The sequence below is a fragment of the Lepus europaeus genome, chromosome 5 (assembly GCF_033115175.1).
Source record: "Lepus europaeus isolate LE1 chromosome 5, mLepTim1.pri, whole genome shotgun sequence".
Classification (NCBI taxonomy): Eukaryota; Metazoa; Chordata; class Mammalia; order Lagomorpha; family Leporidae; genus Lepus; species Lepus europaeus.
Window position 1 is genome coordinate 21,719,347 of NC_084831.1, and position 24,073 is coordinate 21,743,419.

The 24,073-nt window shown below is 53.2% G+C and overlaps 1 protein-coding gene across 1 annotated transcript in view; it reads left to right on the top strand.

The window, feature by feature from the left end:
• The first annotated feature begins 3,590 nt into the window (after window positions 1-3,590).
• Window positions 3,591-24,073, top strand: part of OPRD1 (opioid receptor delta 1) — a 38,084-nt gene continuing 17,601 nt past the window's right edge. Inside the window, exon 1 of the mRNA XM_062193205.1 lies at window positions 3,591-3,817. Within this exon, the coding sequence (XP_062049189.1) occupies window positions 3,591-3,817 (227 nt within the window). The remainder of the gene's footprint in view (window positions 3,818-24,073) is intronic.

Sequence of the window (24,073 nt, forward strand, 5' to 3'; positions counted from 1 at the left end):
GCAGGTGGGAGCCACATGCCCACGTACTAAATTGTTAATAGCTTCCCTGGAGAGTTCCTTTCTGCTCTGACTCCTCAGTGATTTCTGTTTCTCTACTGCTGACGCCTTCTGATGCCCTGGGTTGGCCCAGGATTTCCCACCCACTTTTGTTTTTGTTTCCCCCCTGAAGTCAGGGATGGGAACAACCCCAAGCAGAGCCCAGCTGGGGAGCATCGTGTCAGATTCCCTGCGCTCCACCAAGCATAGGCACCGGCTCAAAATCTCCAGCTCCAAGTGACTCCTTGCCCTCCACAGTGGGAGGAAACTGTCAAACAGACGGTGGCTTTGGGGACAGCATAGTGTAGCAGTCAGGAGACGGCTGTTTGGAGTCCCACAGCCCCTGGTCTGGCTGTTCGGCTCTGGGTGGGGCAGGTCACCGAAACTCTGTGATGTGGGATAATAATAACGGCAGCAGCGCACGCCTGGAGGACTGGTTGAGGATGACCTGAGATGATCCACAAAGCGCCTGGCCCAGGGCAAGCTCCCCATAATCGGCAGCCAGTGGGTCATAGCTACATGAATGGGACTGCCTTGTAAAGCCAAATAGACAACTCTCACCTCCTTGTAAGAGTTAATCACTTCAAAACACAGTTGCCCCTCAGCCTATACAGGGGACTGGTTCTAGGACCCCCTCAGACACCAAAATCCACAGAGGCTCAAGTCCCTTACATAACGTGCACAGTTTTTAGGGGCTGGCCTTGTGGCACAGTGGGTTAAGCCACAGCTTGTGACACTGGCATCCCATATTGCAGCGCCAGTTCTTGGCCTAGCAGCTGCTTTGCTTCCAATCAAGCATCCTGCTAACATGCCTGGGAAGGCAACAGAAGATGGCCCAAGTACTTGTGTTGTGGGAGAAGTAGGCTTTGATTTTTATCCAGGTCCTTGCCTTTTATTTAAAAGGCGTTTTAAGTACAGGCACATATACGGTGCACAAAATGATAACATTTATTTAAAAGGTAAGAAAGCAAACACACACACACACACACACGGGCACAGCTGAGGAGTGGAGTGGGAGAAAAGAATTAGGGGAGAGCAGAGAGGTAGAGAGGGGGCAGCTCAGCACCTCCTTTCATTGGTCTCCAAAGGAAGAGGGGGTGAGCACTCCCAGCACCTTCTTTTGAGGTAATGTGGCCACCTATGTACATGGCGACTTTCTCCCCAGGTCCTGGATGAATGTAAGGTATTCTGGAGCCGGCGCCATGGCTTAACAGGCTAATCCTCTGCCTTGCGGCACTGGCACACCGGGTTCTAGTCCTGGTTGGGGCACCGGATTCTATCCCGGTTGCCCCTCTTGCAGGCCAGCTCTCTGCTATGGCCCGGGAAGGCAGTGGAGGATGGCCCAAGTGCTTGGGCCCTGCACCCTCATGGGAGACCAGGAGGAAGCACCTGGCTCCTGGCTTCGGATCAGTGAGATGCGCCGGCCGCAGCGGCCATTGGAGGGTGAACCAACGGCAAAAAGGAAGACCTTTTTCTCTGTCTCTCTCTCTCACTATCCACTCTGCCTGTCAAAAAAAAAAAAGTATTCTGGGGAGGGGAGTGTTCTGACAGTAGGATAGAATTACATGGGACAGGGCCTTGTGATTGGTGACCTCCGGCTCAGCTAGCTAGCTACCTTGTCCCATATCACTTGGACCTCTGCCACCCACGTTGGAGACCCCAGTGCAGTTCCAGGCTTCTGGCTTCTGCCTGACCCAGCCCCAGCTATTGTGGCCATTTGGGGATGGAAGATTTTTTTTTTCCCTCTCTCTTTAAAATAAGTAAATCTTTTTCAAAGCAGTTTCATGGAGGAAGTGATATTTAAGTGAAAACTTGTAGAATCAGTAGCAGTTAGCCTAGGGAAGTGGCTGAGTCTTCCAAGTGGAAGAAATGGAAGATGCAAATGTCCTAAGGTAGAAAAAAAAATTTTTTTTTTTGGTTTGTTGGAGGATTAGGGAGGAGGCCAGAACTCCAATTAAGCAGCTCTCCTCCTCCTTATCTCAATTTCTCTCCCCTGGCACTAGAAAAGTCTCTGAGGACCAGACCCTTTGGAACAGGGGAGAGAGTTTGGCAGCATATGTGACCACAGCATAAACTTCCATCTGACGAGTTCTCAGTTATTGAATGGAGAAGCTTTGGAGTGGAGGATTTGCTGTAACAGGTAGAGGGGCTTGGACAGCACCTGAGTGAGGTGGAGAGAGTGGAGAAGAGGATGGGCTTGGGAATTCTTCTTTGTTCCTTCTGGAAAGAGGACACCCTTACACACAGGTTGATGACTTGAGCCAGAGGGTGGAGTGAGCTAGTGGTCCCTACCCACAAGCCAAGAGCATTGTCTCAGAGCCCAGAGCTAGAAGTCTGCTCCAAAGTATTGGTGCATGGATAAAGTGCTTATCACAGGACCTGGAACAGAGTAAAGCTTGGTGAAGGGAATGTTCCAGAAAGGTATCCAGAGAGGATGGCTCTGGATCCGGGCTGCTCAGGTTGGGGAAGGAGTGTGGAAGGATGAGTTAGCCAGGTGCTCATGTAGCAGTCAGAGGGAGCCTTAAGGTGGTCTTTAAGACCCTGCACACCCCCTCACCAGTTCGCCCAGGACTGACTTCCTGGCTTCCTTTCAGGTCCTCTGACCACAGCACCTTGACCCTGCGTGGTTCTTCCGTCTGGCAAGCTCTTCCTTAAGTTAGTTCTCCCCCCAGACTTCACACCTGGCCTCAAGTGTCACTCCACAGGGCAGGTGTCAGGGCCTCCGGGTTTTACACTCTGCAGCTTTCCACTGTTGGTGCCTGTCTTCACTGGTGTGGTGTTAGGGCGGCTGTCCCTGCCCCCACTGGGCCGTGAGTCCCAGGAAGCAGAGGCTGCGACTAGCTTTATGTACTGGCATCAGTACTCAGGTCTTTTGTTAGGCGCCCTGGGGATGCTTGCTGAGTGAATGCGTAGAGTGGGAGGAGAGCGAGGATGACCCCGGTCACTTGTGGAGCGCTCACTGTGCCTGGCGCTGACCTACGTTCCTTTTTCGTACCCTCTTCCTTTCTCCAGCAACCCTATCAGGTGGCTGAGCGATCTCCCGCACTTCACCGACAAAGAGCATGAAGAGGTTAAGGGACTTGCCCAAGGTCACTGCGCAGGGATGGGAAACAGGATTCACATTCAGGTCCTTTTGGCTCCAAAACGTCCCAGGGCTGGGGAGGGGCGCACACACCCCCGCGGAGCTTGACTGGGGACCGGGGGGGGGGGGGCAGAGACTGCCCTGGCGTGGCTTGCCTGTGTTGCAGCATCCGCCCCCGCTCCCGGGCGCAGACTGGCGGCCGCCTCCGGGCCACGTGGTGCGAACGGCGGGCGCGTCCGAGGAACCCGCAGCGGTTCCCGGCTCACAGCGCTCCCGGCGAGGATAGCGGGTGGAAGCCGGGGGCAGAGCCCGTGCTGGCGGCGAGGCACAGAGAAGAGAAAGCGGAGCGCTCGGGGCGCTGCAGCCGGCGGCGTCGGGGCAGCGGCCTCGGCTGTTCGCGCGTCCCTTGCTCCAGGTCCCTGCGCCCAGGGCGCACGGTGGAGAGGTACGCGGCGCGGGCCACCCGGCCGCCATGGAGCCGGCCCCCTCCGCCGGCGCCGAGCTGCAGCCCGCGCTCCTCGCCAACGCCTCGGACGCCTACCCCAGCGCCTTCCCCAGCGCGGGCGCCAATGCGTCGGGGCCACTGGGCGCACGGAGCGCCTCGTCTCTCGCCCTGGCCATCGCCATCACCGCACTCTACTCGGCGGTATGCGCCGTGGGGCTGCTGGGCAACGTGCTCGTCATGTTCGGCATCGTGCGGTGAGTCCGCTGCGGGCTGGCGCCGCGGGGCTGGGGTTCACCGACTTGGGGCCGTGCCTGGGAGCTCCCTTGGTCTCGGTACTTCCTCCAGGGGCGACCGGGGCGCAGCGGAGAGCGGGACGCAAGGCTCCGTGTCCGTGTGTATGCACGCGAACCTGCCGGCCCCGCGCTTAACCAGGTACCGTGCGGTCATCTGTGGGCATCCCCTTGCTGCCGCATCAGGGCTGTGGGACAGTTTGGCAACAGTTTTGTGTGTCTGGCGTGATGTTAGCAAGGGAGATTGTGACAGTACAGGTGTCTATCTGGTCCCCTGAAACCTCCTAGGGGTGGGCCTCTGGGGAGCCAGCTCGCCGTGGGTACGTGGGAGTGGACGGTCAAGAGTGTTGTGTGTGCCTGCACCGTGCTGCAGGGACGTTTGCCAGTTCATAGCGGACATCCTTAGGTTGGTTTGTGCTTGTCCCAAACCATCTGTTTGTGATTGTGTTAGAGAAAGTGACCATGTGACTGTTGCTTCTCCTCAGGCCCCCCCCCCCCCCCAGCCCCAGGGGAGCATCCAAAGTGGCTGTGGTCACCCGCGTTTGTGCAGCTGGATGTGTGTTTGCCAGCAGGGTGTTGTGTGTTGTGGCTGCGGTGGACAGTGGCTGTGGTGCCCAGTGGCTCCTCTGCTCCCTTCCGCAGGGGCCATCTGCTCAGGAACTCTGGGTCTGCTGCAGAGAGACTTCCACCCTCCTCTCAGCCGGCGGCTCCGGGGTTCTCTCTCCTTCCCTGAATCAGGGGTCTGTTCTCCTGCTGTATGTTTGGGCTGTAGCTGGGTGTGTGCTCCCACCCCAGGAAGTGAGGTTGGTGTCTGTGGATAGTGCTGCTTGCTCATAGCCTAAACCAGCACCAGCGCCCCTCAGAAGTAGCTCTCCCGACACAGCCCTGCCAGCTCGAGCAAAAAAGGGTTGAAAGGAAACCTCCATCCTTACATCAGCAAAGACTTTACTGTTGGCTGGGAATGGGTCCTCCATGCTGGTTGACCTAGGACGCTGTCCTGAACCTCTCTGGGCTGTGGTATCACCAGGCAGAGCAGAGGGCAAGACACGGACTCAGAGGTCCGAGAGGCTGTGGTTGCAGCCCAGTCACTGTTGCTGGGCACCATTCCCCAGGTCCCACCTCCCATCTGCCTCAATTTCCCTGCATGAAGACTAGAGACCCAATCTCCTCTACTGAGGAACAGGATTTCCACATATGGGTCTGTGAGGGGCAGGACACGTGGGTTGGAGATTGGATGGGAGGTGTGGGTGGCAGGTGGCTTTGTCATTGGTGATCTCCAGGGCATCTGTGCTCCCCCGGAAAGGATGCAGGGTGCGAGAATTTCCTGTGCTTTCGATGACTCATCACCGGCTACGGTGGGAAAACTCCCCCAAACACAGGCAGGATTGATCTTGGCTTTGTGTTTTGTCAGGGATTCTTTCCCCCTTGTGGCTTAGAGAGGGCTGGCCTGCATGTTAATCCTTGCGCTGCCGTGAGCTGACCCCATGTCTTGGGCAAATCAATGATCATCTTTGAAGCCTCAGTTTCTTCACCTATAGAACGGGGTAGTAGAACCTTCTTCAGTAGGGTGGTTGCGAGGTGTCAGTACAAAGTGCTAATATGATGCAGCTGGCCCTGTGCCTGCACCTCGTACATGGAAGCTGTCCATATAGTGAAGAGGAGTGATCTTCCAGATCCTATACAATCCAGTGCTGATTAAAGGAAGCCACGGGCGAGCAGCTCTTGTCCTAAGGTGGGCTGCGATTCTGAGACTTTCTGAGAATTCCAAGTTCCTGGCACACAGTGTCTCCAGGGAAGCTCCAGGTGCTCCAGGCCAGGAAAAGCCGAGCTGCAGCGTGTTCCCACTTCCAGCCTTCTCCCCAGAGCCTTCTGGCTGGTGGGCTGAGGAGCGCAGCTTCCCAACTAGCACTGAGCAAGGGCCTCTGGCTTCCCACTGTCCACTCTGGGCAGGCGCTGGGCTCAGCCTGCTAGGTGCGTTCCCAGCTGCCCTTCCGGAAATCGCATTGGGGATGTATGCAGACGGCGTAGCTGACCCCCGGAGGCCCCTGGCCAGCCATCTGCTGATAGCTGTGTCTTGGTCTGAGTGACTTGATTCTCACTTCCACAGCCCTTGGGCTGGGCGGTGGAATCACCATCACCATCATCATCATCACCCTTGTTGTAAAACAAAATGAGGAATCTGCAGCTCAGAGAGAGGCAAGGTGACTTATTCCACCAAGGAACCATAGCAGCACTAGACGTCTGTTAGGTTTAGAGCTCTGGGCTTGTGGCTCCAAGTCCAGAATATTGTCTGGAGCTGGTCAGGGTAGGGGACAGCCAAAACATTGCATGAAAGGAGTCACAATCCTGTCCTTCTTTTTGTCCCAGGATCCTCAGAGGTGGTGGAGGCCTAAGGACTGACTCCCCGTCATTTGGCCCATGTATTTTTTTAAAAAGATTTATTTATTTTACTTGAAAGTCAGAGCTACACAGAAAGAGAAGGAGAGGCAGAAAGAGAGAGAGAGAGGGGGAGACAGAGGTCTTCCATCAGCTGATTCACTCCCCAAGTGGCTGCAACGACCAGATCCGAAGCCAGGAGCCAGGAGCTTCTTCCAGCTCTCCCACGCAGGTGCAGGGACCCAAGGACTTGGGCCATCTTCTACTGCTTTCCCAGGCTATAGCAGAGAGCCGGATTGGAAGTGGAGCAGCCGGATCTCGAACCAGCGCCCATATGGGATGCCGGCACTGCAGGCGGTGGCTTTACCCACTACACCACAGCGCCAGCCCCACAGCCCATGTATTTAAGATGCTGTCCTTCGGGGATAGAGAGTCATGGGGACTGGTACTTGGTCCTTCCCCACTGAGAGGAGGCTGAAGACAAAGCAGCTGCCTGGGGCTTGGCTTCCACTGGAAAAATCCCAAGAGCAGTGGTGGAGTTTGGTCCAGGGTGGAGAAAAGCCCTGGTCTCCTCAGGGCCCCAAGAAACCCACTCATCCTTCTGCATGTGCTAGAAGGGCGCCTGGGAGTTGAGCTCTTAGCAGCAGCCCATGGTGCCTGGGAACGAGGCTTCTGTGCAGGTGAGCAGGATTTCTCGGGATGCCTGGTCCCAAGGGCAGAGCATCACCCTCTGCTCCTGCAGTGTGCATCTGGCCAGTGTGGTGATGTGGTGCTGGCCTTGGGGATGTCCTAGGTCTCAGAGCAGGTGCTGGATTGTCCCTCCTTCTGGGCAGAGTCCATGTTGTCAGCTGGGCTGGCATCTTAGACAGGCCTGCTGGGTAGGGTGGAGTGTGAAGGGCTTAGCCGACCCCTCTTCTCTGACAGGTGATCCCTTGTTTCCTCTGTGTGGCCTAGAACTAACTGGTTTGCGTGATCCAGAATCCAGAATCCAGGCAGGCGAATGGAGACAGCCCCTTTCCCCTGGCCTCTTGTCTGTTCCACAGCCTTCTGCCTCCACCTCTCCCTGATCCTGGTTTCATTAGGTGTGCAACCTGCTGTGTCTGCACAGCTCCCTGGCACCCTAGCGTCTTCCTAGCCCCAGCCTGCTTCCCTGTGCTGTTTGGGGCTGTGTGTGTCTCCGCCCCTTGATCTCTCCTGAGCCCGTGTCTCTTCTGACGTCTCCTGTATCCAGAGCCAGCTCCACACCTGCTGAGATCTTCAGCTTGTCGGTTGCCTCTCTGCATCCCAGGCTCTCCATCCCTGGGTGTGAACAGCATCCATCTGAGAGGTACCTTTGGTGAGGCACCGAGTTTTCCCTCCTGTCTGAGGGAACTGCAGCATGCAGCAGGGTGGAGAGGTGAAGTCAGGCAGCCAGGGCTGGGGCCGGCTCACAACAGACGAATGTGGCTGTTGCTTGTCCCTCCACCCACTGCCCAGGTAGCAAGAAAGGTATTCAAGGGTCAACTTTGCAGAATTGGGAGTAGAGTCTCTGTATTTTTTTTTTTTAATTAAAACTTACTTAACTTGAAAGGCAGAGAAATAGAGATCTTCCATCTACTGGTTCACTCCAGATGCCCACAACAGCCATGCCAAAGCCAGGAGCCAAATCAGTCTGAGTCTCTTCCATGGATGGCATGGACCCAAGTACTTGAGCCATCATTATCTGCTGCCTCCTAGAGTATGCTTAGTAAGAAACTGGACTGGAAGCAGAGGAGCCAGAACTTCTGCCAGACATTCTTGTAATAGAGCGTCCTAAGCAGTGCCTTAACCCCTGAGCCAAACACTCACCCCACCTCCGTCTTGTTTGGGGGAGCCCAGCATGTGCTCCTTGTCTGTTTGTCTCCCTTCCCTCTTTTGCCCAGGTTGACCTAGGGCCTCTAGGCCAGGAGAAATTCCAGTGCAGTGACAGTACCATGGCAAAGGTCACGGCTTGGGGTCAGATGGGACCCATTGTCAACCCCAGCTCCACCGCTTCCTGGTGCTGTGACTTTGGGTAAACAGCTTACCTTCCTTGAGCCTCGTTTCCTCATTTGAAAATGTGGGGGTGATCCTTACAGGTTATTGGGAAGCGTAAATGAGATCACACATGTCGGTCCTGTAGCAGGGCCTCCGTGTGTGCTGGGTGCTGTGACTAAACAGCACTCCTACCGCTACTGCAGGTGGCCGTCCAGGTCTGATTGTCTACATTTCCCACCTTGGGCCCTGGCCCATGCCCCATTTGGGCTGCACACTTACTCATTCAAGAAGCACTGGCTGACTTTGGCCCTGGCCGGTCAGTCCAGCCTCAGTTCCCGTCACCCAGGCTCTCACAGTAAACCTCAGCCCAGCCTCTGGCCCTTGACACAACCAGGCCTGTGACCCCCTGGTTTGCTGCAGCTCCAGGGACAGGGGTAGCTTCCTGGGCCGTGGGAGTGCTGAGGGGCGGGGCATTCCAGGCAGAGATAACAGCATGAGCAATGGTGGGAATGTTCTGCTGGGGAGTAGGGAGACTCAGCACAGCTGAGCTGAGCTACCAGGGACTGTGGGATGGAGAGGTTGCAGGGACAAAAGTGAGTGTCCTCACTGTGGTTGCCAAAACACCTCCTGTGTGCTGAGCTTCAGCAGGGCCTGGGAGCACTGATGAGTCTGCCTGCATCATTCTTGCCTTCCAGGCTTCCTGAGAAGGCACAGGTGCTCAAGGAACTCCATGGACCAGTCCCAGGTGACTGGAGGGAGTCGTTCTGCTGGGAAGGTGCAACCAGAGGCTGGAGGAGGGCCTGAGCCAGGCCAGCATGGCTGTGTGGAGGGGCAAAGGTTGCTCAGGCTCTGGCTGTCAGGCTGGGCATGGGAGCTGAGGCTGGTTGAGTCTCTGGGACTCACAGTATGGCCGGCTTTGGAGAGCTTTGGGTTACATGTCACGGGGAGAGGATTTGGGAACAATCTATGCAGGACACATCTGGTGTGGGTGTCAGCGGGGTGGACTGGATGGGGAGGGGTTCGGTGTGGCTCAGGGCAGTGGGAAGAGAGCCGTGGGACCCTGGACGGGTCATTGACACCTTGGCGTCAGTTCTGTTTCTGAGGTGGGATGTGATGGACCTGAGAAGAAGGCAGGAGGCTCTGCCTGAGGACACTGGGGAACCTGAGCAGGAAATGCAAACATAGCCGTGGCCGTGTTCTCCGTGCCCTCCCACGCTTGTCCTGGAGCCTGCCATTCCCTAGTCTCAGGCTCATTCCCTGGGCAGTATGTGTGACCCATGGAGGAGCCACGAGGACTCTGAGGAGCCTCTTCCTGAGCCATGAGCCAGTGGCTTCTCCAAGCTGCACCACGGGCCCTGCAACAGGGGCTCCAGGTCTTCATTTATAGGCGAGGATGCGAGGCTCGGAGGGAGCAGGTGCCTCTGACAGCCCAGACTCAACCCCTGGTCTTTTTTTTTTTTTTTCCAAACATTTATTTATTTATTTTAAAGGCAGAGTTTCAGAGAGGCAGAAAAGAAAAGAAAAGAAAGAGGGAGGGAGGAAAGGCCAGGAGCTTCTTCCAGGTCTTCCATGTGGATAGAGGGGCCCAAGGACTTGGGCCATCTTCCACTGCCTTCACTCCTAATCTTTTTGACTGCAAAACCACTGCACACCCACTGTGCCCCTGCTGTTGGGAGACGTGGGGGGATGGAGGCGAGAGCTGGGCATGCTGCGGCTGCGTTTACTCAGAATGAGCTTGAGCAGTCCATACGCATCCTCTCTGAGCCTTGGCTTTCTCATCTGTGAAACGGGAGCAGCAACAGGTTACAAGCGAGCACAAGGAACTGCCGAGGTGTGACATGGAGGTGTACACGTGGGCAGGTGTAAGGGTGCCGGCCCTGTTTCCTGTCGTGACAGCTGCTTAGACAACGAGGCCGACTTTCTTCTCTTTCATTCGCTGAATGCTGAGCCCCAGAGGAACCGGAATTATTGGGTGAATGCTAGAGAGAAACTGTATCAGCTCAGTACTAGAAATTTTCTTTTTCAATAAAGATAACATAGTAGTTCTTTCAGGAACTATGAGCAGTTAAAGCAGAGAAAGATGTTATCCATAATCCTAGCACAACCAGAAAAGCTTTGTCATTTTGATGTCTTTCCTTTCCATCTCTTCCTTTCCATCTCTTTTTCCGCCTCTCTCTTTCTCTCAAAATATGTTTTAATAAAATCAGGATCACATGTTGAAGTCATGAGCACACTTTATATAATATTTTATAAGAAGCATTACATCATGAGCATGATCTCAAGCTATCAGATGTTCATTTTAAAAAAAAAGAAAAGATTTATTGGGGTTGGCACTGTGGCGCAGCAGGTTAAAGCCCTAGCCTGCAGAACCAACATCCCATACAGGCACTGGTTCGAGTCCTGGCTGCTCCACTTCCAATCCAGCTCCCTGTTAATGGCCCTGGGAAAGCAGTGGAGGATGGCCCAGATTCTTGGGCCCCTGCACGCATGTGGGAGACCCAGAAGAAGCTCCTGGCTCCTGGCTCCTGGCTCCTGGCTCCTGGCTCCTGGCTCCTGGCTTCAGATCAGCTCATCTCCAGCCCTTGCAGCCATTAGGGGAGTGACCCAGCAGTTGGAAGACCTCTCTTTCTCTCTCTGTCTACCTCTGTCTGTAACTCTGTCTTTCAAATAAAGAAAGTAAATCTTGAGAGAGAGAGAGAGAAAGAGAGAGAGAGAGATTGATTTATGTGAAAGGCAGAGTAACAGAGAAAGAAGGAGAGGCAAAAAGAGAAAAATGTCTTCTATCTGTAGATTTACTCCCCAAAAAGGACTGCAATGGCAGGGGCTGGGCCAGGCCGAAGCCAAGCAGACTGGAACTCCATTTGGGTCTCCCATGTGGGTGGCAGGGGCCCAAGTACTTGGTCCTTCTGGTCCATCTTCCTCTGCTTTCCCAGGTGCATTAACAGGGAGCTAAATCAGAAGCAGAGCAGTCGAGACTTGAACCAGCGCTCTGATATGAGATACCAGTGTCAGAGGTGGGAGCTTAACCCCCTGTGCCATAACAGTACCTACTGTGTTATTTCTATGTGGAATTTTCCCACAATCAAAGCTTTCCAAGAAGATGTGGCTGCTGTGTCATGTAGGGAGCTTCTCGTCACTGAAGGTATGCAAGCTGAAGCTGGAACACCAAGGGGGTAGAAGTTTGGCACCAGAGATTCAGGTAGAGAAAAGATAGGACAAACATTAATTGCAGGGCCCTGTCACCACAGCCGAGATTCAAAGAAGAAAGGTTCTCCGATGCTGCCATCTGGGCTCCTGCTGCCCCTCCCTGGCAGATGCCTGGACTTTGAGAGACAGGGGGCTGTGCCAGGGCAAAGCCTGACTTCATTAACCTCAGAATCCTGGGACCTCAAAATCAAATTGGCTGCCCGGACATCACAACATGCACAGGAAGAGGGATCATTGTGGGGTAGAACAGAAAGCCTGGCTTAAATTAGCAATTTACCATCATCAGTCTGTAGCGGCCCCATTACCAGCTGTGGGTGTGGGGTAGGCCAGGGCGTCTGGGCTGTCTTCTATTGATTTATGGCTCCCAGAGCAGCTGCACAAATCAGCGGCTTTGTCTCTGTCCAGGAAGGAGGTATGCGGGAAGATTCCTGCTTTCTGGAGCTTTCCTGGTCTCTCTTGAGAAGTGAAAGAAACTCCAGCTTCCACAAAAAGTCCTTGGTGGGGGCATAGGCCTCGAGGAGGGGCCGACACAGAAGTAACTGTGTCACCACGGCACGGAATTGGGAATCGTGGATGAGTTTCTTTGGTGAACACTTATTTTGTGCCAAGCACTCAGCCTAGATAACTGTGGGTGTACTTCAGAAAGTTCATGGAAAAATGCACAAAAATTTGAGATCTGTGCATAATTATTTCATGATTTGCATTTTCTGTGAACTTTTTTTTTTTTTTTTTTTTTTTTTTTTTATTTTTGACAGGCAGAGTGGACAGTGAGAGAGAGAGAGACAGAGAGAAAGGTCTTCCTTTGCCGTTGGTTCACCCTCTAATGGCCGCCGCGGTAGCGCGCTGCGGCCGGCGCACCGCGCTGTTCCGATGGCAGGAGCCAGGTGCTTCTCCTGGTCTCCCATGGGGTGCAGAGCCCAAACACTTGGGCCATCCTCCACTGCACTCCCTGGCCACAGCAGAGAGCTGGCCTGGAAGAGGGGCAACCGGGACAGGATCGGTGCCCCGACCGGGACTAGAACCCGGTGTGCCGGCGCCGCAAGGCGGAGGATTAGCCTGTTGAGCCACGGCGCCGGCCTCTGTGAACTTTTTTTAAACAATTTTTAAAAAAGATTTATGTATTTATTTGAAGGGCAGAGTTAACAGAGAGAGAGGGAGAGACAGAGAGAGTTCTTCTATCTGCTGGTTCATTCCCCAAATGGCTGCAACAGCCAGAGGTGGGCCAATCTGAAGCCAGGAGCCAGGAGCCAGGAGCTTCTTCTGGGTTTCCCATATGGGCATGGGGCCCAAGCACTTGGGCCATCTTCTACTGATTTCCCAGGTGCATTAGCAGAGAGCTGGATCAGAATTGGAGCAGCCAGGACTTGAACCGGCACCCATATGGGATGCTAACACCACAGGTGGCAGCTTTACTATACCACAGCACCACAGCACTGGCCCCTTTGGTGAACTTTTTTAAGCCCCCCTCCCCCTCCCCCCCGGGGGCCAACACTGTGGCAAAGCAGGTAAAGCTGCCGCCTGGAGTGCCGGCATCCCATATGGGCATTGGTTTGAGTTGTGGCTGCTCTACTTCCAATCCAGCTCTCTGCTATGGGCTGGGAAGGCAGTAGAAGATGGCCCAAGTCCTTGGGCCCCTGAACTCACGTGGGAAACCCAGAAGAAGCTCCTGGCTCCTGGCTTCGGATCGGCCCAGCTCTGGCCATTGCGGCCATTTGGGGAGAGAACCAGTGGATAGAAGACTTTCTCTTTCTCTCTCTCTCTCTCTCTTTCTCTCTCTGTGCCTCTGCCTATGCCTCTCTGTAACTCTGCCTTTCAAATATGAATAAATACATCTTTAAAAAAAGGCCCCCCATATGCATGGATTTCATAATTTTTTGCACCAAAATACATTTAGCTTTTAACTCCATTTTACTTGAACTTTTTGAATACTCCTCATATGTTATCCTGTTTCATGCTCACGTAATTCACAAGAGGTGAATGTTGTTGCCTCATTTTATAGCTGATGGGGGAACCTGAGGCTCAGAGCCCTGACATAACATGCAGAGGCCCAGGGTCTGGCTGAACTAGAAGGGCTCACATGTTAACCATTGCCCTGTCCTCTGCCACTCTGAATGTCAAGTTCAGTTCCTCTGATGTGCAGATGAGGAACTCGAGGCCTGGAGAGATTCCATGTCTCCGGAGTTAGTGGCCAGGGCTGGACTAAAACTCACAGTTCCCAAGTCTTCACCCCTCTTCTTGCATCTCTTTATACACTTGGGATTGTTTGAGCCAAGAGAGGGCCAAAAGGAAGCTGGAAGTTGTGGTCCATGGGTGCTTGGAGAGCGGGTTCTTGCACAGGACAGCCTGGCCTAGGCACCACTGGCTGCACCTGCAGCAGGAGAGGCCCATTGTCCAGAGGCAAACAGACCAGGGCTCCAAAGTGAGCTGAGCAGGTTTCTCATCTGTGAAAAGGATTGTTGGGAACACCTCCACATCCCAAGGTAACGGCAAACACACACTCATCAGCCCCTCCTAGGTACCAGGCATAGTTCTTCTCCAGTTTTGTTGCAGATTTATTACAAGTCCCAGATAGAGCTTGATTTTTTCTTTTCAGCATCTTGTTCCTTGGTCCTTTAGACCCAGATGCCATGACACTGGGCATCAGTGCCGGCCAAGGAAGACTGGCAAACACCAGGCACAGGCACCACTGTGGTTCCTTGGTTGTCCTTCCTTGCCATATGGGAGGGCTGGTGGCCAGGCTGCAGCTGTGTAGGGGAGGAGGGCAGGGGGCCTGCTGCTGAAGGAAGAGTGTTTCGGGCACAAGGAACAGTGAAGGCAAAGCATAAAGGAGGGGATGCCCGTGTGGCCTTAACGCAGGCCTGGTCTGCAGCAGGGAGCTATGAGTGGTAATGATACCTTCTGGCTGACTGCCCGGGCCTTGGGACGCAGGGGGCAGGGATTGAGCAAGGGACAGAGGATGCTTGTCCTAGCCAGGCCAGATACCCCTGCAGGACAGATGGAGATCATCCGTTTCCCTTGGTTACAAAAACTCATGCTCCCAGAGTGCTAGGAAAGGCCCCCACCTCGTGATTTTCCATCCTTTCTTGAGAGGAAGGGCAGGCAGCCCCAGGGGACCCCCTCCACCTGCTCAGGCCTTGTCATCCAGGTAAGGGGGAGCCCAGTCGTGATGTTGACTTGGCAGGAGTTCGCACTGCAGATAGATCTGCTGATCTCTGAGTGCGGACGAGCTCTGAGCCAAGCTTGTCAAGCTGACTGTGTGTTATCTCACTGTGTGTTATCTCATGTAGTTCTCCCTACTCTGTGAGCTTGGTACTGCATTTCTTTCAGCTGATAGACGAGGAAGCTGAGGCTCAGGGTGATCATTCCGCGGCGCAGGGCCACAGGTGGAAAATGGCAGGGTTGGTCCAGTTGTGTAATGGGTCCAGGAAGCCACGTCCAGGAAGGAGGTTAAACCCTTACTGCTCTCTGATTCCACGGTGGAGTTCCAGGGGCTGAGAGAGTAGACCTGATTGTAACGTTATTTTTTTTTTTTTTAAGATTTATTTATTTACTTTGAAAGTCAGCGTTACACAAAGAGAGAAGGAGAGGCAGACAGAGAGAGAGAAAGAGAGAGAGAGAGAGAGAGGTCTTCCATCTGCTGGTTCACTCCCCAAGCCAGGAGCCAGGAGCTTCCTCTGGTTCTTCCTATGTGGGTGCAGGGGCCCAAGAGCTTGGGCCATCTTTTACTGCTTTCCCAGGCCATAGCAGAGAGCTGAATGGGAAGTGGAGCAGTCGGGTTTTGAACTGACGCCCATATGGGATGCTGGCACTGCAGGCGGTGGCTTTACCTGCTACACCACAGCGCTGGCCCCTGTAAAGTTCTTAAAGTATTCAGTGGTTCGTAAACAAAAGTGAAAAGGGTGCCAGGCAGCAAGAAAGATGGTAAACTACACAGCAGGACCAAAGGGCTGGAGGCCACCTGGGCTTTGGGGAACACCTGGTGCTGTCTGCTCTGCAGGCCTGGCTGCTTGCCTGCCTCTCCTTTGGGGGCCACATTTCCTTCTGGGAGCAGAATGGCAATAAACTGAGACCCGTTTTGCAGGGTGGGTGCAGTTCAAAGGAGAAAGTGTTTGTGAGGTGCTCTGCACGGGCTCACTGTCCCCAGAGAGTGTCCCTGGGTGGGAGGGGCATGTGATGGACAGGCCAGACAAACCATGTAGCGTCCACACTGAAGGACTTGAAATTAAGAATCCAGAAATTACAACTGTGGCAGAAATGGATATGTCTTTCATAAGACTAGAAGGCTTTGTATAGGAGACCTTATGGCAAAATCTCTCTTTTTTTCTTTCTTTCTTTTTTTTTTTTTGAACAAAAAGCTACTTGTTTGAAAGGCAGTGAGACAGAGACAGAGATATCCCACCCACTAGCTCACCTCCCAAACACCCACAACAGTTCAGTTCAGGCCAGGCCAGGCCCAAGCCAGGAACGAGGAATTCAGTCCAAGTCTCCCATCCCACTTGGGCCACCACCTGCTGCTCCCCAGGGTGTACATCAGCAAGAAGTTGAACTATTGAGTAGAGTCAGGTGCTGCTGTGTGGGATGTGGGCATCGCCAAGTGTTAGCTTCTGCACCAGACCCCCGCTCCAACTCTGTTTCAATCTTCACTACAGTTTAGAAGGTAGAAACTGGAGCCTCATTTTTCTTATCTGTTAAATGAAGAGAAATGTGCCCATTTTATAGGCGCAGAGGCCGGAGCCCAGAGATGAAGACTTCTGCCCAAGAACACCTGGTTAGTAAGAGTCTGGCTGCAGAGCCCACACTCTTTCCGTTTAACCACACTGCTGTGTCATCACAGTTGATCCTTCTAACAACCCAGCCTTTTGGTTGCCATTGCCTTTTTAAAGAAAAAAAGATTTAAGTATTTATTTGAAAGCCAGAATTACGGAGAGAGGGAGGGAAGAGACGGCCAGAGAGAGAATTCTCTCTCTGTCTGCTGGGTCATTCCTCAAATGGCTGCAATGGCAGGGCCTGGGCCAGGCTGAAGCCAGGAGCCAGGAGCGTCTTCCAGGTCTCCCACATGGGTGGCTGGTGCCCAAGTACTTGGGCCATGGTTCTCCGCTTTCCCAGGCCTATTAGTGGAGAACTTGGATGGGAAGCTGGCACTCAAAGCAGCACTCTGTCATGGAATGCTGGTGTTGCAAGCAGTTGCTTAACTTGCTGTGCCCCAACACAGGCCCCATGTATGAACTCTTTGAGGTCCTCTTGTGTTTCAAGGACTCAGCATATGCACCTGTAGGGCCCAGCCACACAAGCCTGAGATTGGTAGGGTAGGCTGGCAGGATGGAGGGCTCAAGCAAGAGTGGAAGCTGCAGTCCGTGCTGGAGTTGCTGCTTACTCTGGGAAACCTCAGTTTTGTCCCGAAGACTTCAACTAAGTGGGCGAGGCCAGCCCGGACTACTGAGGCTGGGCTCTACCTAGAGTCACCTGGTTGTAGACGTTAACCACATGCACAAAACACCTCCGCAGCAGCACCTCTGGTAGTGCTGAGTAAATGGGTGTGTTGATCTAGTCCCGCTGACACATCAAACTAACCGTCCCAGGGCCAGACAGACCCGGGCTCATGTGGTACTGAAACCTATGTTCTGTGTGACCTTGGGCAAACTTCTGCACCTCTCTGAGCCTTGGTCCCCTCCTGTGCCCAGTGTTGTGGCAGTGCCGACTGCCATCGATTGTCAGATTAAATGTGAGGATGTGACTATAGTGTCTTTGTCCAGTGCCTGTCACCTAGAAAGGGGGACACAGGAAAATCGATGGTCTTGGGCCTGTGTTTTATCACTGTGGTGACTGCTTGTTTCTGTGTTTGCCTTCCCTTAAAAAAATTATTTTTAATTACTTAATTTTATTTTCCCTGACCCTAAGGAGACATCACTGGGTATTTCTTAATATCTGATTGGCACTTTATTAATGAGATTTCCTCTGCGGAGTTGTTGGGATTTATAATAAAATTCCCAGCTCCAAGACAAGAAGGAACTAAGATATGTGGCAAAGTCAGGCCACTGTCCTCTCCAGATGACCCGTTCCTGTTCAACTCAGTAAATCTTCCCCCAGGGAATCTTCCATTCTCCTTGCTGTATCCCTGCCCCATGAGAGAGCCTCCTCTGTGTTCTCACAGTGTCCTGTGGGCCCTGCCAAGCCCAGCCATGCACTCTGCATTGGTTGTTTTTGTTGTTGTTTGTTTTGTTTTTTAAGATGTATTTATTCATCTGAGAGGCAGAGCTACAGAGAGGGAAGGACAGAGAGAGATCTATCTGCTGGTTCACTCCCCAAATGGCTGCAACGGCCGTAGCTGAGCTGATCTGAAGCCAGGAGCTAGGAGCCTCCTCTAGGTCTCCCACGTGGATGCAGAGACCCAAGCATCTTGGCCATCTTCCACTGCCTTTGCTGTCCACAAGCAGAGAGCTGGATCGGAAGAGAAGCAGCTGGGACTCGAACTGGTGCCTACATGGGGTGCCAGCACTGCAGGCAGAGGTCTGACCCAGTACGCCACAGTGCCAGGCCCCATGCACTATTTCTTACACCTGGTTACTCCTCTCTGCCTCTGGCTCCTCAGCGCCCGGGAGTGGTGTGAAGGAGAGGAAATGTCCTTGTTTTGAGCTGGAGCCCCCACCAAGCTTCCCACATGTAGGTCACATGTCAGCAGGTGTTGATGGGAGGGACATGTCCTATTTCCAGGAGTGACTTGCCACCCGTGGGGAGCTCTGCTTGTGGGGCCCCCGTTGTGACAGCTGCCCCATCCCCCAGTCCAGCCATCCTTTAGCCAGAGCAGGGCCAGGTGATGGAGTGCAAGGGCCACATGGTTCTTGAACTGAGTCCATCAAGGCATCTGCTCTGTTTATGACCTGGTGAGGCCTGGGCGGCCTCTCACTCCTGTTCAGCTCTGGGGCCCCTTATTTCCATGGTGCAGCTCGCCCCCCCTCTGCCGTGACCCCTAGTAACCCCTCACTGTGCTTCACTGTAGTAAACCACTTCACTGCACCGCTGTGCTCCCCCGGGCCTTGCCAGCTAATTAATCCCTGGCCGCTTGCCTATACTGTTAAATGCTGGGCAGGGCCCTGCTGTCCAGCCCAGCGGGTATTTTGCCAGTGGGGAAGGCAGCCACCCCTTTGTTGGCAAACACGGGGAGCTCCAGCTGGACAGGCTACTTGTTCCCCACAGTGGGCAGGGCAGAGCCTCGGTGATCACTGCCAGAACTGTCCACTGCTTGCCTCTTCATTTGCAAACCAAAGGGACCGAACCTGATATTTGGGGTAAGATACAGTAGTGGTTAGCCACGTGGGCTCAGGAAACTGAGGCCCAGGACAGATCCTGTGACACCCATATTTGGACCTTTTGATGAGTGACTTCACCCCTGTGGGCCTCAACATTCCTTGCCTGTAAAATGGAGTAAACTCGCCTCTGAGGTGGCTGTGCAGGTTCAGCAAGATAACGAGCACTCAGGTCCCACTCGCAGGGAAGCTGGCGCACAGTGCTCGGGAGCACTCTCACCAGCCACCTTGCCCTTTGTTGTTAGGGGGATGAGCATTTGGCACAGTGGCTGGGTTGCCTCTTGGCACGTCCACATCCTGTGTTGGCGTGCCTAGCTTGAGTCCTAGCTACTCCACCTCCAGGCCAGCCCCCCACCAATGCGCATCCTGTGATGCAGCACATGATGGCTCCAGTGTTTGGGTCCCTGCCACCCACATAGGAGAGCTGGATGGAGTTCCAGACTCCTGCCTTTGGCCTGGCGCGCACTTCCCCTGCACATACACACATATACACATATACACATATACACATATATATGTGTATATATACACACATATGCATATATGTATGTATATATACACTGATAGATATGTGTCTATATAGTGTATATATATATATATATATATATATACAGACAGACACACACACACAGAAATCTATACCCTCACAATTCTGGAGGCCAGAAGTTCAGAAGGCGCCAAGAGGGCTGTGCTGCCTCTGAAGGCTCTTGGAGAGAGTCTGCCCTTGCTTCTTCCAGTTTCTGGGGGCGATGCGTGTTGCTTAGCTTGTGACTGTGTCCCTCCAGGACCTCCCCCCCTCCAGTCTCTGCATCTGTCTTCCTTGGCCTTGTCCCTGTAGGCCTCTTACAGGGACCCTTATGATTGGAGTTAGGGCCTATCCAGATAACCCAGGACAACCTCATTTCATTGTGTCTACAAAGGACTATTTCCCAAATTGTAGCAGGATTTGTGTACAAAGGCAAGACTCCAAGGCCTTTTACCAGGAGATAGTGTTTTATTATTTATGCCAGTGTAAGGCCAGGTAGAATTTATTTTTTAAAAGGTTTTATTTATTTGAGAGGTAAAGTCACAGACAGTGAGAGGGAGAGACAGAGAGAGAGGTCTTCCATCCACTGGTTCACTCTCCAAATGGCTGCAACGGCCGGAGCTGGGCTAATATAAATCCAGGAGCCAGGAACTTTTCCAGGTCTCCCATGCGGGTACAGGGGCCCAAGTGCTTGGGCCATCTTTTGCATTAAAAGGCCATAGCAGAGAGCTGGATCAGAAGTGGAGCAGCCGGGACTAGAACCGGCGCCCCATGGGATGACGGTGCCACAGGCAGAGGATTAACCTACTGCGCCACAGCGTCGGCCCCAAGGTGGAATTTCTTATCCAACTGCCTGAGCCCAGAACAAAGAGGGGTATTTCCTTATATGTGGTTTTGGCCTCTCCCTTATATGGCTACATGTATACACTTGGTTGGAATTGTAACGTTACATGGCGGCCATAGGGATGGATGCAGTACTGCACATGTGTGCATGATTACTGATGATGACCTTTTCCACGCACACACTGAGCCGCACCGAAATCATTGCTCTGTACTAACGAGCAGAACCTGACATGGTTACATATAAGCAGATAGGGACTACAGTTGGAACATTCCCAGACAAGCAGCTAATAACCGCATTTCAATCCCAGGACAGGATCCTCCCCTCTTCTTCTTCAGAACTTGGGAAGGCCTCTCCTACAACTTTAATCATGTCAGTTAGAAACAAGTCTAATTAAAAAACAAATTACTCTGCCATAAAATAAGGCTGCATTCACAGGTACTAGAGGTTGGGACATGGACATGGCCTTTTATTTAATTATTTTTTAAAGATTTACTTATTTATTTGAAGGGCAGAGTTACAGAGAGGCAGAGAGAGAGAGAGAATCTTGGTTCACTTCCCAAATGCCTGCAATGGCCAGAGCTGGTTGAATCTAGGAGCTTCTTCCAGGTCTCCCATGTGGGTGCAGGGGTCCAATGACTTGGACTATCTTCTGTTGCTTTCCCAGGCACATTAACAGGAAGCTGGATTGGAAGTGGAGCAGCCGGGACTCGAACTGGTACCCATATGGGATGCCGGCACTGTAAGCAGTGGCATTATGCACTATGCTCCAGCCCCAACCCCTTGGACATGTATTTTTTAAATTATTTTTTAATAATTTTATTTTATTAATTATTAATTATTTGTTTATTTGAAAGAGTTACACAGAGAGAGAAGGAGAGGCAGAGAAAGAGAGGTCTTTCATCCGTTGGTTCACTCCCCAATTGGCTGCAATGGCCAGAGCTGTATCGATCCAAAGCCAGGAGCTTCCTCCAGGTCTTCCCATGTGGGTGCAGGAGCCCAAGGACCTGGGCCATCTTCTACTGCTTTCCCAGGCTATAGCAGAGAGCTGGATTGGAAGTGGAGCAGCTGGGACTTGAACCGGTGTCCATATGGGATGCTTGCATTGCAGGCGGTGGCTTTACCCGCTATGCCACATCACCAGCCCCTGGACATGTCTTTTAAAGGGGTACCCTTCAAGCCACCACACTGAAGGAAGTATCTTCAGGTCACTGGCCTACGATGTGGAGACACTGGAACAGGTGGGTTTGGGGAGGTTTAGGAGAAGGCGATGAATCAAGTTGTGAGCTGGGGAGGCCAGGTGGGTGGTGGTGATCAGCCAAACTCTGCCTGAGGCTCTGTGTGACAGGGGATCTCTTGAGCTGATGTCCACCAGCACCAATGCCAGTGAGGTCAGGAACACTGAGGACTGCACGTGGCTGTGCGTGGAGGCAGCGGCCAGGAAGCAGACACTGGACGCCTGTCCACAGCGGCTGCCCTGCTGCCTGGGGTGTATGTCCACATTCATGGATTTAGGTTGTCAGTCCTCCTCACTTCCTTCCTGGAGAGATGGGAGGAGGCCAGGGCCTGCACACCCTGTGTGCCTGCAGATTTACCTGGAGCGTCTCAGGCCCTCCGTTACCCTAGGAGGGTGGGGTCATTTTTTTTCTTTAAGATTTATTCATTTATTTAAAAGAGCAACAGAGAGCAAGGGACACACACATACACACACAGTGGGGGGGGGTATCTTCCATCTGCTGGTTCACTCCCCACATGGCCACAATGACCAAGACTGGGCCAGGTCGAAGGCAGGAGTCTGGGACTCCATAGGGGCATTTCCCATGTGAGTGACAGAGATTGAAGAACTTGGGCCATTGCTTTCCCAGGTGCATTAGTAGGGAGCTGGATTGGAAGTGGAGCAGCCAGGACTCGAACCAGCGCACATATAGGATGCCTGTGTTGCAGGCTGCAGTGTCGCAGCTGGTGGTGTTGCAGTTGGCAGCTTTGACCTGGTCCAGACCGTTGCAGCCATTTGAGGATTGAACGAACCGATGGCCTGTCTGTGGCTGTTGTGGGCATTTGGGGAAGAAATCAGCGGATGGAAGGTCTAATCCTCTCTTTATTGCTCTGCCTTTCAAATAAATAGCTAAATCTTGAAAAAGAGAGAGAGAGCACTTATGTGGTCTGCAAGTCCTAAAATACTCTCTGGCCCTCAAACCCGCACTCTGGTGTGAAATGCTGGCATCATGAGCGGCAGTCGAACTCACTGTGCTACAATGCTGACGCCTTATCTTTTTTTTTTTTTTTTTAAGATTTATTTATTTATTTGAAAGAGAGGCACAGAGGCAGAGGCAAAGAGAGAGGTCTTCCATCCCCTGGTTGACTCCCCAAATGGCCACAATGGCTGGAGCTGGGCTGATCCAAAGCCAGAGCCAGGGGCTTCTTCCAGGTCTCCCACGCGGGTGCAGAGACCCAAACACTTGGGCCATCTTCTACTGCTTACCCAGGCCATAGCAGAGAGCTGGATCAGAAGTGGAGCAGCCGAAACTAGAACCGATGCCTATATGGATGCTGGCACTACAGGCGGTGGCTTTACTCGCTGCGCCATAGTGCCAGCCCAGATCCCTTATCTTTTAGTTCTATTTTTCCATAAACTTTTTTTGAAGTGCCCTTATGTAAAACAAGGCAGGTTTCCATGAAGATCTGTCACTAATACTGGTTTTTAAAATTTTTTATTAAATGGTTTTACATTATTTGAGAATTCTATAGTGAGCAGAAAGCAGCTGGGGACAAACTCAGTCCTAAACGCTCCAGCGACCCACACTGGGTTTGGTTGGGACCAGACAGGTTTGGATCTAGGATGGGCTTGGTTCTGAGATACTACAAGGCCAATGAGGCAGACTCGAGGACTGCTACTAGTGCTACTGGCCTTGGTTTAGGTCTCTGGCCCTTACTTTGACCCCATGGGCTATTGTGCATAAGTGGGAAAAAAAAAAAAAAAAAACAGCCCTCAGTTCAGTTAAAAACAAAGGCGCGGCCGGCAACTGCAACATGGCTCAATAGGCTAATCCCCTGCCTAGCAGGGAGCCGGATTCTGTCCCAGTTGCCCCTCTTCCAGGCCAGCTCTCTGCTATGGCCCGGGAGTGCAGTGGAGGATGGCCCAAGTGCTTGGCCCCTGCACCCGCATGGGAGACCAGGAGAAGCACCTGGCTCCTGCCTTCGGATCAGCGCGGTGCGCCGGTTGCAGCGCGCCAGCCACGGCGGCCATTGGAGGGTGAACCAACGGCAAAAGAAGACCTTTCTCCCTGTCTCTCTCTCTCACTGTCCACTCTGCCTGTAAAAAAACAAAACAAAAACGAAGGTGCTCCCTTGGATAAGTGATCTGAGCAAATGTTTCCTCTTGCTGCTGGCAGCACAGTCACTTCAGAGTCCGGGCAATCAGGGTCAGGCCCAGGTGCCCTTCCGGGGGACCTGAGCTGATCCAGGTTGAAGATGGGAGAGGAAAGGAGGGTGGGAGGGAAGGAGGAGGAGATTGGCACTGGCGCTCTCGGGCATGCAGAGCGTTACAGCCCAGGGACGGGGCCCCTGGAGGCCTTCTCCAGGGCTCCGCCAGCAGCCACTCTGGGGCGCCTGGCCTGGTGCTCAGTGCTGGGATGCCGCATGGACACGGCTCCTGTCTGAAGGACATCCCCATCTAGTGTGGCTGACAGACATGTTAACGTGGATTCATCCCACATCTGTTTTGAGCACCTGCTGTGTGCCAGGCATTCTTGGGGGTCAAATGCTCATAGTGATGACCAAGGCCACACTGCCTGGCCCTGGGGGAGCTCAGTTGTCAAGGAGAGTATGTGAGGGGCACACAGAGGCCAGAGGAGAGAAGCAAAAACCAAAGTCAAGATGCAGGCCCTGGGTTTGTCTCTGGTCAGCCTCTTCGTGACTGCAGTCTTGAGCCAGTTCCTCCCTGTCTATCGGGGCTAACAGAAGTTTGCTGT